General features: G+C 42.4%; 1 protein-coding gene across 2 annotated transcripts in view; it reads left to right on the top strand.

Moving 5' to 3' along the window:
* The window catches only part of cd276 (CD276 molecule), a 68,755-nt gene that overhangs the window by 37,508 nt on the left and 18,596 nt on the right, over window positions 1–12,651 (top strand). Inside the window, exons 5-6 of one of the 2 annotated variants that reach the window (XM_069174335.1) lie at window positions 6,739–6,876; window positions 11,443–11,484. In XM_069174335.1, the coding sequence (XP_069030436.1) occupies window positions 6,739–6,876; window positions 11,443–11,484 (180 nt within the window). Of the gene's footprint in view, window positions 1–6,738; window positions 6,929–11,442; window positions 11,485–12,651 lie in introns of those variants that run through there. The other variant, XM_069174336.1, reaches the window with a different exon arrangement.

Here is a 12,651-nt window from a genome sequence, read left to right on the forward strand (position 1 = left end):
AATGTGATTTAAGTGTGAGCTCCTGTTTTGTCTCACTGAGTTTTATATCTGATACATTTTACTGTGTCTTCCCTGTCTTACTGTATTGTGTGAATGAATGTCTTTATCTCCTTGTTAGAGAGATGTATAAGCCCATTTCCAGTCCTGGGTTTGGCTGTGGCTCCACGGTCTCCAGGGCTGTATAGGCCCTCCAGCAGGGCTGGGCCCGGCTGCTGCTCAACCCCTAGGCTAGCCCCTAGTCCAGCTCGCTCCTCTGTGATCAACACTGCTCCACTACAGGTCCCCCCTCTCTCTTCCTCTTATTTCACAACTGTGCAGGATAAGGTCAGCTTGTTCATCCTTACAATGAAAGAAAAACCTAATTGACTCGTCCTCTCCTCTTCCTCATCCCTGCAGCTTGTCTGCAATGAGCCTTGAGGCTCTTTTTAGCCTGAAGCTATCCCTCTGTCAAGGGACATTATTCTCCTTTGGTCACAGCTTAAGAGGCTAGGTTTCTTCTAGGCAGGTAAAACTGGGGTGACAGTTGGAGAGAAAGCAGCTTTGATCTCCACCGTCTTCACGTTGCAGAACCAAGATGACAGGCAAGGGAGTCTTAGGAGCACTTTATTCCACCAAAGGTGCTGGAGAGAAAACACTCAGGCTTGTAAAAATGCCTGCAAATCTTGGCTCTCGCATTCACTGAAGCCCAAACAATACCTAAGCTGGCCCCTTGCGAGTCCCCTATAGTGTCTTCCAGAGACTCAGGGAGACTCATTTCTCACTGGCAATGCACCTTGTGTTGGAGGCTCCATATGGAGGTGGTGTTTTATCATTCTCTTGCCTGCCCCCATTAAATATCTATTTTTACCTGAGCAGTCTTCTGCGGCCTCCTATGGTACACAAAACACCAACAGTGAAGCACCGCCTCGTAAAAGCAGTAACAGTTAAGGATACGCTCCAGGTGTGGTCACTGTGACATATAAAATATGTTGCAAACATTGAAGGAAGTTACATTTATCGCAACCAGTTTTACCTTTTTCATCATGTTATTTTTTAAAGAAATTTGATGGCGCTCAACAAAAAAAGCTACAAGGGATGGACACACTAGCACACCACAACTTATATGTAATAGAAAAGAAAACAACAGCAGCACATTTGTATGGCCTCTCAAACGGTCGCAGTGTTAACAAAGTGCCCCTCAGACATTTTCAGGAAATTAGAGCATTATAAAGAAGCTATTGTATGGGATTTGTGTTGTATTTTGCAGGTATTCTTGCAGTTATGTCCACAAACTGCATTTAGCAGTAGTTTATGAGGGAGATGTGACCTCGACACATTCAGACATCTGTAGATTGAGGCCCTCCTGGGGCCACAGCACATGACAGCGACATCTTATCAATTAATAACAATAATTCCAGGAGCTGTTGGTTCTTGATCACATCACACTGGAAGTAAATTCTTCTGCAAATTTCAAGATTAGAGATTGCAGATCTGCTTTAATTTACTTGCTGTCATTTTTTTTATGTCTGCAGAATAATTACATTGATGTTTTATATGGCCAGAAATTATAGATATAAATGTGAAAGTAATGATTGTAACTGCTGATGTCAAAATACAGCAGCAGGGATGGATTAATGGAACATAATGGTGCTGCTGAACTGTCCAGCTTCACTGACACACATCAAACACAGAATCCAATAAAAACCAAACTCGTATATGCTGCGTGGAGTTTAAATGTGCTGAAATGTGAAGAATTTCATCATAACTCCGGGCTTTCATGTGGTAATATAACAACAAAAGAAAAGATCTAGTATGTGGACAGCTTGATTTTATGGGCACTGACGGGGTACATACTATCCATCTTATGTTTACTGTTAAACTGACATTGTGTGTTGGCATCAGCAAAAGTGGAAAGATATAAATACAGACAAGGAACCCTGATGAGTGTGTGGCATTTAGGTCTGGTAATATGATTGTCTGACTCTATCATATCACGTAAGCCTAATGCGGGCAAGCTTTATATTTCCAACTGTGTTCACTGCAAAGTTTTTAGATTATATTAATTAAGTTATACAACTTTTAAAAATGTGTATTTTGATGAGTGCTGCACATTTACGGTATTTAGAAAACACTGTGAAGTTTGCCTTGTATGGTGCAGCTCTCAAGTCTGCAGACTCCAGGTAAATGTGACAGTGCAGCCCAAAGCACTCCATCCTTAGCCTTGCACAGAGGGAATAGGGAAAAGGGGAAAGAGAGGATAGGTAAACAGAGCCATTAGAGACAAATCTATTTCTGAAGAAAACAAAATCACATCATCAAACAAGAGAAAAAGAAAAATATGATCCTGCAGCCCTTCGGGCCCTGGCGTTGCAATGATAGCCGACTATGGCATTTGTCTTTATCAGTCTGCCTTGAGGGAGGGAGAGAGTGGTGGGAAGGTGTGAGAATAAAAAGAGAATGAGAAAGACCGTGAAAACAAAGAGCCCTGCACCTTCTTTACTCGTCACAAAAAGCTACACGAATTCGTGACTTTTCTGTTTTCATGAGACGTGAACAGCTCGTGTGTGATTGTTCCTCTTTCATACATGTTTGGGGTTTTTTCGCTGTTGGGACGAAGCTGCTTTCAGATGGTCATTCTTTAAATATAGCAGGGTGAAGGGCTCGGTGGACAGCGAGCCACAGCATCATCAGTCATGACTAGCCTGGGGAGGCCTACGCAGCTTCATCAAAATGACAAGATTGACTTTCCAGATTTTATCCTTTCTGTGTGACATTTGGTTGTTTATCCTGCTTTGCAGTAGCAGCACCACCAGACTCTTTATAGTGCCCTGTGTATTGAGAGATCCTCTTGAAATATATATGCAGTGGTGTGAAAAAGTGTTTGCCCTCTTCCTGATTTCCAATTTTTTTTGCATGTCTGTCACACTTAAATGTTTCAGATCATCAAACAAATGTAAATATTAATCAAAGATAACACAAGTAAACACAAAATGCAGTTTTTAAATGAAGGTTTTTATTATTAAGGGAGAAAAAAAAAAATCCAAACCCACATGGCCCTGTGTGAAAAAGTGTTTGCCCCCTCCTGTTAAAACATAACTTAACTGTGGTTTATCACACCTGAGTTCAATTTCTCTAGCCACACCCAGGCCTGATTACTGACACACCTGCTCTCAATCAAGAAATCACTGAAATAGGACCTGAAGTGAAGTAGACCAAAAGATCCTCAAAAGCTAGACATCATGCCGATATCCAAAGAAATTCAGGAACAAATGAAAAAGAAAGTAATTGAGATCTATCAGTCTGGAAAAGGTTATAAAGCCATTTCTAAAGCTTTGGGACTCCAGCGAACCACAGAGAGAGCCATTATCCACAAATGGAGAAAACATGGAACAGTGGTGAACCTTCCCGGGAGTGGCCGGCCGACCAAAATTACCCCAAGAGCACAGCGACGACTCATCTGAGAGGTCACAAAAGACCCCACGACAACATCCAAAGCACTGCAGGCCTCACTTGCCTCAGTTAAGGTCAGTGTTCATGACTCCACCATAAGAAAGAGACTGGACAAAAATGGCTGCATGGCAGAGTTCCAAGACCAAAACCATCGCTGAGCAAAAAGAACATTAAGGCTCGTCTCATTTTTGCCAGAAAACATCTTGATGATCCCCAAGACTTTTGGGAAAATACTCTGTGGACTGACGAGACAAAAGTTGAACTTTTTGGAAGGTGTGTGTCCCATTACATCTGGCGTAAAAGTAACAGAAAAAGAACATCATACCAACAGTAAAATGTGGTGGTAGTGTGATGGTCTGGGGCTGTTTTGCTGCTTCAGGAGCTGGAAGACTTGCTGTGATAAATGGAACCATGAATTCTACCGTGTACCAAAAAAAAAAAATTCTTTTTCTGAAATGCGGTGTTACTTTTACGCCAGATGTAATGGGACACACACCTTCCAAAAAGTTCAACTTTTGTCTCGTCAGTCCACAGAGTATTTTCCCAAAAGTCTTGGGGATCATCAAGATGTTTTCTGGCAAAAATGAGACGAGCCTTAATGTTTTTTGCGCTCAGCTGTGGTTTTGGTCTTGGAACTCTGCCATGCAGCCATTTGTGCCCCGTCTCTGTCTTATGGTGGAGTCATGAACACTGACCTTAACTGAGGCAAGTGAGGCCTGCAGTTCTTTGGATATTGTTGTGGGGTCTTTTGTGACCTCTCGGATGAGTCGTCGCTGCACTCTTGGGGTAATTTTGGTCGGCCGGCCACTCCTGGGAAGGTTCACCACTGTTCCATGTTTTCTCCATTTGTGGATAATGGCTCTCTCTGTGGTTCGCTGGAGTCCCAAAGTTTTAGAAATGGCTTTATAACCTTTTCCATACTGATAGATCTCAATTACTTTCTTTCTCATTTGTTCCTGAATTTCTTTGGATCTCGGCATGATGTCTAGCTTTTGAGGATCGTTTGGTCTACTTCACTTCAGGTCCTATTTCAGTGATTTCTTGATTGCGAGCAGGTGTGTCAGTAATCAGGCCTGGGTGTGGCTAAAGAAATTGAACTCAGGTGTGATAAACCACAGTTAAGTTATGTTTTAACAGGAGGGGGCAAACACTTTTTCACACAGGGCCATGTGGGTTTGGATTTTTTTTCCTCCCTTAATAATAAAAACCTTCATTTAAAAACTGCATTTTGTGTTTACTTGTGTTATCTTTGACTAATATTTAAATTTGTTTGATGATCTGAAACATTTAAGTGTGACAGACATGCAAAAAAATTGGAAATCAGAAAGGAACACTTTTTCACACCACTATATATGTATATATATATATATATATATATATATATATGTATGGAGAGAGAGAGAGAGAGAGGGGGGGGTAAACTGATAAGGGTGACCTTAAAATTACATTCAGTTACATGAATTAAGTTACATTATTATCTGTCCTTGCAACAAATGCATCTATTAGTAGTGATTGTTTTTAATCTATTGTTGCCATTTAGCATAATGAAGTAACCAGGGAGCTGTTGAGACAAACATCGGGGAAGCAATAACAAGACTAAGAGGCTACAGCCATGCTAATGTCAGCATGCTAATATGTTCACAGTGGAAAGTGCTAATGTTCAGTAAGTGTAATGATTACAATGTACACATTTTATTTGAGCTTGTTAGCATGGTAACCTTTGCCAGTTGGCTCTGTGCGGTTTTGCAGGTATTTTTAATCCCTACGCTAAAAACTTGCTCGGATTGAACATTTTACCTGATGATGGCATTTGAGGAAAACATAAGGGTTGAACATGTGCAAAATGTCATCCCTTTTAATAGTTGTTTTCTGGAGAAAAGTCATGGAGCTATCCACCTGCTCCCCAATGTAATTCGGATTCATTGTTGTGGAATCAGAAATGTCACGGCAGTCCATCTATTAGTTGTCACCAAATGATATTGTCATCCCTAAAAGTATTTTTTTTGATATCGGGTACATTTGTTTCATAGTATCAGATGGACTGTATTTCCATCTGACAATTGAAGACGCCTCTATTTGCCCTCCGTCTTGGCTGGGTTCTATTATAGCCTGTCTGCCTGTCTTCATAGCTGATGCCAAGTCCTTACAGATGCTTCATCAGTACGTCTTTCCAATGCCAGTCATTTTTCAGCCTTTTTTTTTTTTTTTTTTTTTTTTTTTTTTTTTTTTTTTTTACAGCCGAGAGCGGGCACTCTCTGAAGGAGGCTTGTTTGTGCTACAGCCAGGCTCACAGATATTTAGTGGCTCTGCTGTTTTCTTTTCTTCTCCCTCTGTTCAGTTGGAATACCCCAGGGAAATTTGGCTGTCTGATATCTTTCTTTTTTTTTTTTTTTGTCCTGCTGACCAGTTTTTATTTCTCCCCACCAGTTTGCAGTTTGTCAGGATGCTGTCACTAACTTTAATGGCTAATTGTCTGCAAAGTGATTTGAGTGTCGTGCTGCCTGCTATCTTAATATTTACAGTTAGAAAGGCACATTTTATGTAGATATATAAAGTCAAATTTGAGAAATACATTTACTAGCCTTCTTGCTTCTTGTTTATTTCTAAATGTTGAATTAATCAGACTATGTCAGACTATTAATGATGTTGGGGACATTAAGAAGTTATGGAATATTAAAGCAAAGGCATCAGAGCTTCTCACATCTGAGCAACGTGCAGCAGACGGCAGGGGGAGGGATAGTTGGTGCCAGCATCCTCGGAAAGCTGTGCCAATGCTGTTTGAGTGAAACGACAACACAGTCTTGTGTGACTGCTAAGCTATCTGCCATCTGGACTCAATTGAAGGACTCAAGTGTCTTAATTGGACACGAGTAAAGAAGCCCTGTTCACATCAAGCAAAGGTTCAGGCTCATTTCTATTTCCTCTGACAGTCCCACTGTTTGTGAAAGTCAAATCTCATCCCGTGTGGATGTGACGACGCTGACGATGATGGCAATAATCATCATCAGTGTCATCACGTTGTGCTGTTATAGTTCGGCAGTCTAGATAATTCCGAATTTTTACGACAAGGTAGTCGAACAGCGAAATTGTCAAATGGCAGAATAATAGTGATGGATACAGCGGTGACAGTTGCGCTCTTATTTTAGCTGTGCAGGAGTGAATAATGAGGTTCTCCCTCCTCTGCCCCCCCCCCCTCTCTCTCTCTCTCTCGTTCTGTCTCTCTCTCTCTCTCGTTCTGTCTCTCTCTCTCTCTCTCTCTCTCTCTCTCTCTCTCTCTCTCTCTCTCTCCGTGTGCCCTTTCTGCTTCAGGTCAGAACATCGCGTTCCCCCCAGTGGCTCTGTGGGTAACTGTTGGCCTGGCCGTGTGTCTGCTGGTGCTGCTCATTGCCCTGGCTGCTGTCTGCCGCAGGAAGATCAAGGAGAGCTGCGAGGAGGCCAGGAGAGAAGGTACGGGGAGTGGAAGAGAGAGGCGAGTGGTGGCTCTGCACATTCAACAGCAGTGTGTATTCTTACAATTCATTGGTGATGACTCGCATGGATTTCTGTGTTGAAGCCTCAAGGTCAGATAAAAGCATGTTGTGGGGCTTTATTAGGAGCAATATGAAATGTGAGTCTCTGAGCAGTGGCGACTTTGGAGCTATATGCACAAAAAAGTGGAATAAAGTAATGGAATAATTTCCAGTTTTGTTTTTTTTCTCGGACCGTGTTGCCCTGCTGCGTACACAGTTCAAGGGCCTGCTGAATAATGGATGTTAACCTATGATGCGCTCAGGCTCTTTCAACCCTTCTTGGGGCCTTCATTAGAATGCAGGACGATTCCTTAAACCCCTTCACATAGTGGGCCAGTAGATGATATGCATAACTGCTACGTGTTGCCTGGATCATGTGGGAGGCACAATGAGAGAGAGAGAGAGAGAGAGAGAGCAGTGATGAGATGTTAACTGCTCAAGGAACTTTGAGAATCCAGAGGGAGTTCTGCTTAATGCGTATAGGCAGGATCTCGGATGGTGGGACACATATCTGCGGCAGGGAGGAACATCATTACTCGGGTCCAATAATTAGCGTTGCGGAATAGCTGAGGATCGCCGCAAGTGCAAAGAGAAAAAGTTTTGAAATGAGATAGATAGTGCAAAGCCACCAGCTCGGCTGTAATGAGATCCGCTCAGAGTGGAGGAGACATTTAAATAAAGGTCAGCCAGTGTCTGCACCAGGGCCCAGAGGTTTAAAAATAAATATGGAAGTGACACAGACTCAGAGGAAAGAGTAAATAGCTCCATGAAACATATGAAATCAAATGAAATGGAAAGAGAGAAATATAATGTGGTTCCTCCCACGGGCAAAGGGCTCTGAGGGGTTGTGGGGCCTTTTTGTTCACTGGGCTGGATGAGGAGCTGCTTGTCTCGCCTGCAGCCCCTAACACTGAAGGCGGGATTGATTATGTGGTCATCCACTGTCCGCCTTATTGAAATGTTAGGTCTTATTTTGTCCCCCACCAGCAATGCTTTTGGAGTCTTTGGTGTTTTCCAAGCACGAACCTGAAGAGTGGGAACGCCGACTTATTCACATATCATGCAGACTCTTATACTCCTGATAGAGTGATACTGTATGAATACAGATGTAGGGGGGCTTAAAATAGGATTGCTATGCACATATCCGGAGCTGTGGGGAGGGCAGGAAGCAGGAAAGTGCAACCTAATTGTGGTTGTCTTATCTTTTAATGGTGTTCCCGGGAATGGCCAGATTGAAGTTGACTCTGTCTTCACTGTGTCTGTGTAGCGAGCGTGGCGGGGTCAGTAAAAGTGGAGAAGTGAGTAAGTCATTTTTCTTCCCTGTCATAATGTATGTGGAGCAGCAGAATGTGTATCATAGCCGAGCAGAGCAGCTTGTGGTGCTGCAGTTGGAAGTGAAAGCTCAATTCCACAGGCAGTGTTGTATCTCAACACCAGCACGGCTCTGTTCTCTCCGATATTGTATTTTTTCATTCATCCGTCTCCTCCGCCTTCTTTACATAATGACTGCAGCTACGTATCTAATATATGCTTTGAATGACCTATCCAGGGCCACTGATCCAGTTCTCCAAAGCTCATTTTACATTCAGATAACCATGTGATTTAATCAAACCTACTCTTGGGATGGCGTGTTCACGACATGGGACAGATCCCCCCAGTGTGATAGATGAAAGTTGTGAGGGAAGCGGTGTTTTCCCTGTGGAGCACATGTTTGACTGGGGTGAACCCTCAGGAAAAACAGGTTTACCCCGGGCCAAACGCTATCATTGACCGGCTTTGTGTGCACATGACTCACATGAAATAACAGACGAATAGATGTATTTTTATTCCAAGTCTGGCTAGAAAATAATAAAATAAAAACTGGCATTTGTTTAATCTCTGACCCAAATACTGGCCAAAAACAGCTGTTCATCAGACATATATTTTAAATGTCCCAAGTTGTATTCCATTTGTTTTTTGATATTAAAGCAGGTTTTTATGAATACTGTGAAAGTGTCAAAACACAGCTCATATTCAGCAGCTGGTTTGGATGAGCCTTTTGGAAGTCAGTGAGTTTTTGGTGTCACAAACTCATGCGACACGTCATGTCATGTCATATGTCTGCCCTCAGGACAGCCCACTGTCCCACCTCTTATGTGAAAGAAAACGTCAAGCAATTCATGGGGGAGAGTAGCAAGCTACAAGCCTAAAGAAAACCTGTGTTTTGCCTGGGCGTGCTATTCCACTATTTTTAGACCCAAATTCACTGGATGGACATAAGGGTTTGGCCACGCACCGTTGGCTATTGTTTAGAGTCGTTGCATCCTAATGGGTGTAGAGTTATTTTTGAAACTATTGAAATGGTCTTTAACCAGTCAGCATTGACCACCATATAACTTACATTGTGCACCAAGACTCTACCACTGTTAGGACAACTTCGTCATCGCACTGAGCCTTCCCCACATGCCTGTCCTTTAGAAGAGCTGAGTAAACCTTCATGCAAACAGGGTTTCCAGGCTATGAACACAGAGAAAACTGGCGGAGCCAAGCTATGGGCATGCATCCTCGGAAAACAGTCAGCCAATCAGAAGAGAGGGTCATTGATATTAATGGTCTTAAAGAAACAGACACAAAACAGCCTTTTATTCGGAGAACTCCAGAGAGAAGCTTAAGGGCGGAGATGTAAAACTATATTGGGTTGTTCTTTAGTACTTAAACCACAAAAATATCTTCTTATGGATATCAAGACAGTAAATAAAACAAGAATTTGTTTTCATTTGTGTCACCAAGAGATGAAATTCAAACGAAGAGAAAATTAATTCAAACCGACGCAGCACAAAATGCAGCTTTCATTAAGCCTTATGTCCTAATAAGCAAAGAGGTTTTACAAAGAAGAAAGCTATGCTGTTTCTAGGTTGCAGGAATGAATGAATTAGGCCACTAATCAGTGTATTTATAGCACTATAGGTTTACTAACTGGGACCATTTGCTTTTGCTTACCTTTGAATCACTGATGACACCACAGCAGTGTTTGAAAAGGTTTAGCAGCATTGCTGCAACGCTTCTGGATCAGAAAACACAGAGACAGAAGGCAGGATGATGAGGAACAGTAACAGTCTCCCGGCTTCAATGAACAGCTGTTTCTGTCCCCCGACTCTCGTCTTTTATGTGTGTTGTCCAGCTTTTGCACTTAAGCCATAACCACCCTCTTTTTTTATCCCCACGCGTTTGGAAAGCAACCAATAGGGGCATAAAATTGTAACAGTCAATGTACAAGGGAGGCAGGTCTCACTCCCTTCTCTGTGGATGCCCTCATCTTCACCCTGACTTTAAGGCACCTTTTAAATGAGTCTCACTCTCCTACGATTGCCCTGTCCCTCAAGGTATTTCCGCTGCTGCCTCAGAGGTAGGATTGTTGGAGGTGTTAAATGAAGCAGTAAATGTAAACGGGCTCACACACACCTGTGTTAATTTAACACTGCAGTTCTGAGGATGGTTCTGAAGTAGTTGTATGTTTGACTTTTTTTTTCCAAGGTGCTTTTGTGGATTTTTCTCTCAAAGATGTACGCATTAACAGGTTAACTGTATTGTTGACATCCAGTTCAAAGTTGGCAACAAAATATGCTCTTGTTTGCAGATGGTCTAAATGCCCCCCCCAAAACTGTGAAGCTGGCTGGCCAGAGCCATATGTTGGTCTGACTAATGTTTGGTAATAATCTGCAGCCATATACAGAGTATAATACAGTAAAATGTGTTTAAAAATTAAAAATTTCTAATAGACACAGTGAAACCAAAATGAAGGAATGTGGTGTGGGTATATTTTAATGCATATACAGGCTGTTTGAATCTGGAAACTCAACACGTTCTGCTGTTTTTACTTAATTTCCCTCGAGGATTACAGTCTCTGCTGTCAAAGTCGAGGAAGATCAGACAATCGTGAGGGAATATAAACATGTAAATTGTGTTGCTTTGACATTTAATTTTGTTCAATTGTCAGTTTAATCTAATGCATCAGCCTCTAAATGGTGGATCTCGAGCCTGATTGTGATGAGAATGTCGTCACAGAAGAAATATCCACCACTTGGATACTCAGTCCCAGGCTATTTTTAGGTTGTGTGTGTGTGCGCACATGCACATGTATGCCACGTGTGTATGTAAGTGTGACAGCCATCATTGGGTAGCCTCCCTAACTCTGTTGACAGTGGGTTTTCAGAGAGCCCGCAGCTAAAGCCTAATGTGATTACTGTCTTTGTGAAAGGGCTGGATAGGAGGTTAAAGGGTGGATATGGCTCTGTGTCTGTGTGTGTGTGTGTGTGTGTGTGTGTGTGTGTGTGTGTGTGTGTGTGTGTGATGTGGTGGGGGTCCCATTGTGTGGAGCTTCATCGTCATATAGCTCTCTCATCACAGCTTGTCCTTTGAGCTGTGAAGGATCAGCTCACCACAGGCTTGTGATGAAGTGACTACATTCTGTGGCTGTCTTTGTGAGGTGGCTCCCACTGATAATGGCTCTTCTGTCTTCCCACAGCTGAAGAGGCCAAGGAGCTGGAGGAAGAGGAGTCAAAGACAGGTCAGTCTGTCCACACCTGGTCAAAGCCTCAGCCTCACGTGTGGTCAGGAAACAGCTGCAGTTACAAAACGTTCACATCTTTTAGCTCAAACTGATGCTCAAATGTTTAAATATGTTTAATCTTTTGCATTTGGCAGTGTTTGGTCTGCCATCTTTAACAAGAAGTGCAGGTGTCAGGATGGTAGGGCCCCAACAGAGCAAGCAACTGAATGTTAAGTTTGTTTACTGAAGTGCCCTGATGAAGCATGAGTGCACGAAAAAAATGAGACCAGCTCCAAGCACCGAATCCATTCAACACAGCTACCCAATGGCATAACTCTTCCTCTGTGTGTATAAGTGTTGGAGGCAGAGAGAGAGAGAGAGAGAGAGAGAGAGAGAGAGAGAGAGAGAGAGAGAGAGACGGGATGCACTAATTTAGTGATGCCAACACGCTGTTTTACATTAAACGTTTCCCTAAAGCTGCAGCTATAACAGTAAAATATATCTTGTCTGTAAATTGAATGGTAACAAGTTCTACAAGTTTCATAAAAGGCTAACAGTAGTGCTGCTGCAGTGTCCTCAAATGGTCGAGTTTATCAGCCGAACCGATGATACAGTCGAGCCCTGGCTCAGATGTGTTCGTTTTCACATGATATTGTTGTTACATAGAATAAATTGCTTTACGTTTTATAATTGCAGGTCCTGCAAAATAAATAGACTTATGATAGTCCTCGCACCACCTCTGGTATTCTCCCAGCTACTGCTCTTTCAAATCCAACCAGTTCAAATCACCCAGCATAGACAACGACCAAACGAAATTTTACTTTATATTCAAACGGGTCAAAACTGAGCATTTAGAGAACGAACTTAACAAGACCAGGAGTCTGTGGACACACCAGCAGCTCTGCTACCATACTGGCAATGGCACTGTGATGTTAAGCATCACAGGCGTGTACAGGCCCAGATCTCATTGGCTGCGGCTGCGCATTTCGTTGATGTCAATACGTCCGCCATATTGATAGAGGGAAGCCGCTCTACATCATGGAAGTATGTCAAAATACCTACATATTATGTAGATAGTAACAGTAATATTTCTGTGACATAATATTTTATATTTACTGACTCAACATAATACATTTTATTGTTTTTTTCTTCACCTGATGGCGCATTTAACTTTGTGTAACATTG

This window comes from Embiotoca jacksoni, unplaced genomic scaffold (assembly GCF_022577435.1).
Source record: "Embiotoca jacksoni isolate LCO1_2020_lvr unplaced genomic scaffold, fEmbJac1.0.p SCAF_6, whole genome shotgun sequence".
NCBI classification, from domain to species: domain Eukaryota; kingdom Metazoa; phylum Chordata; class Actinopteri; family Embiotocidae; genus Embiotoca; species Embiotoca jacksoni.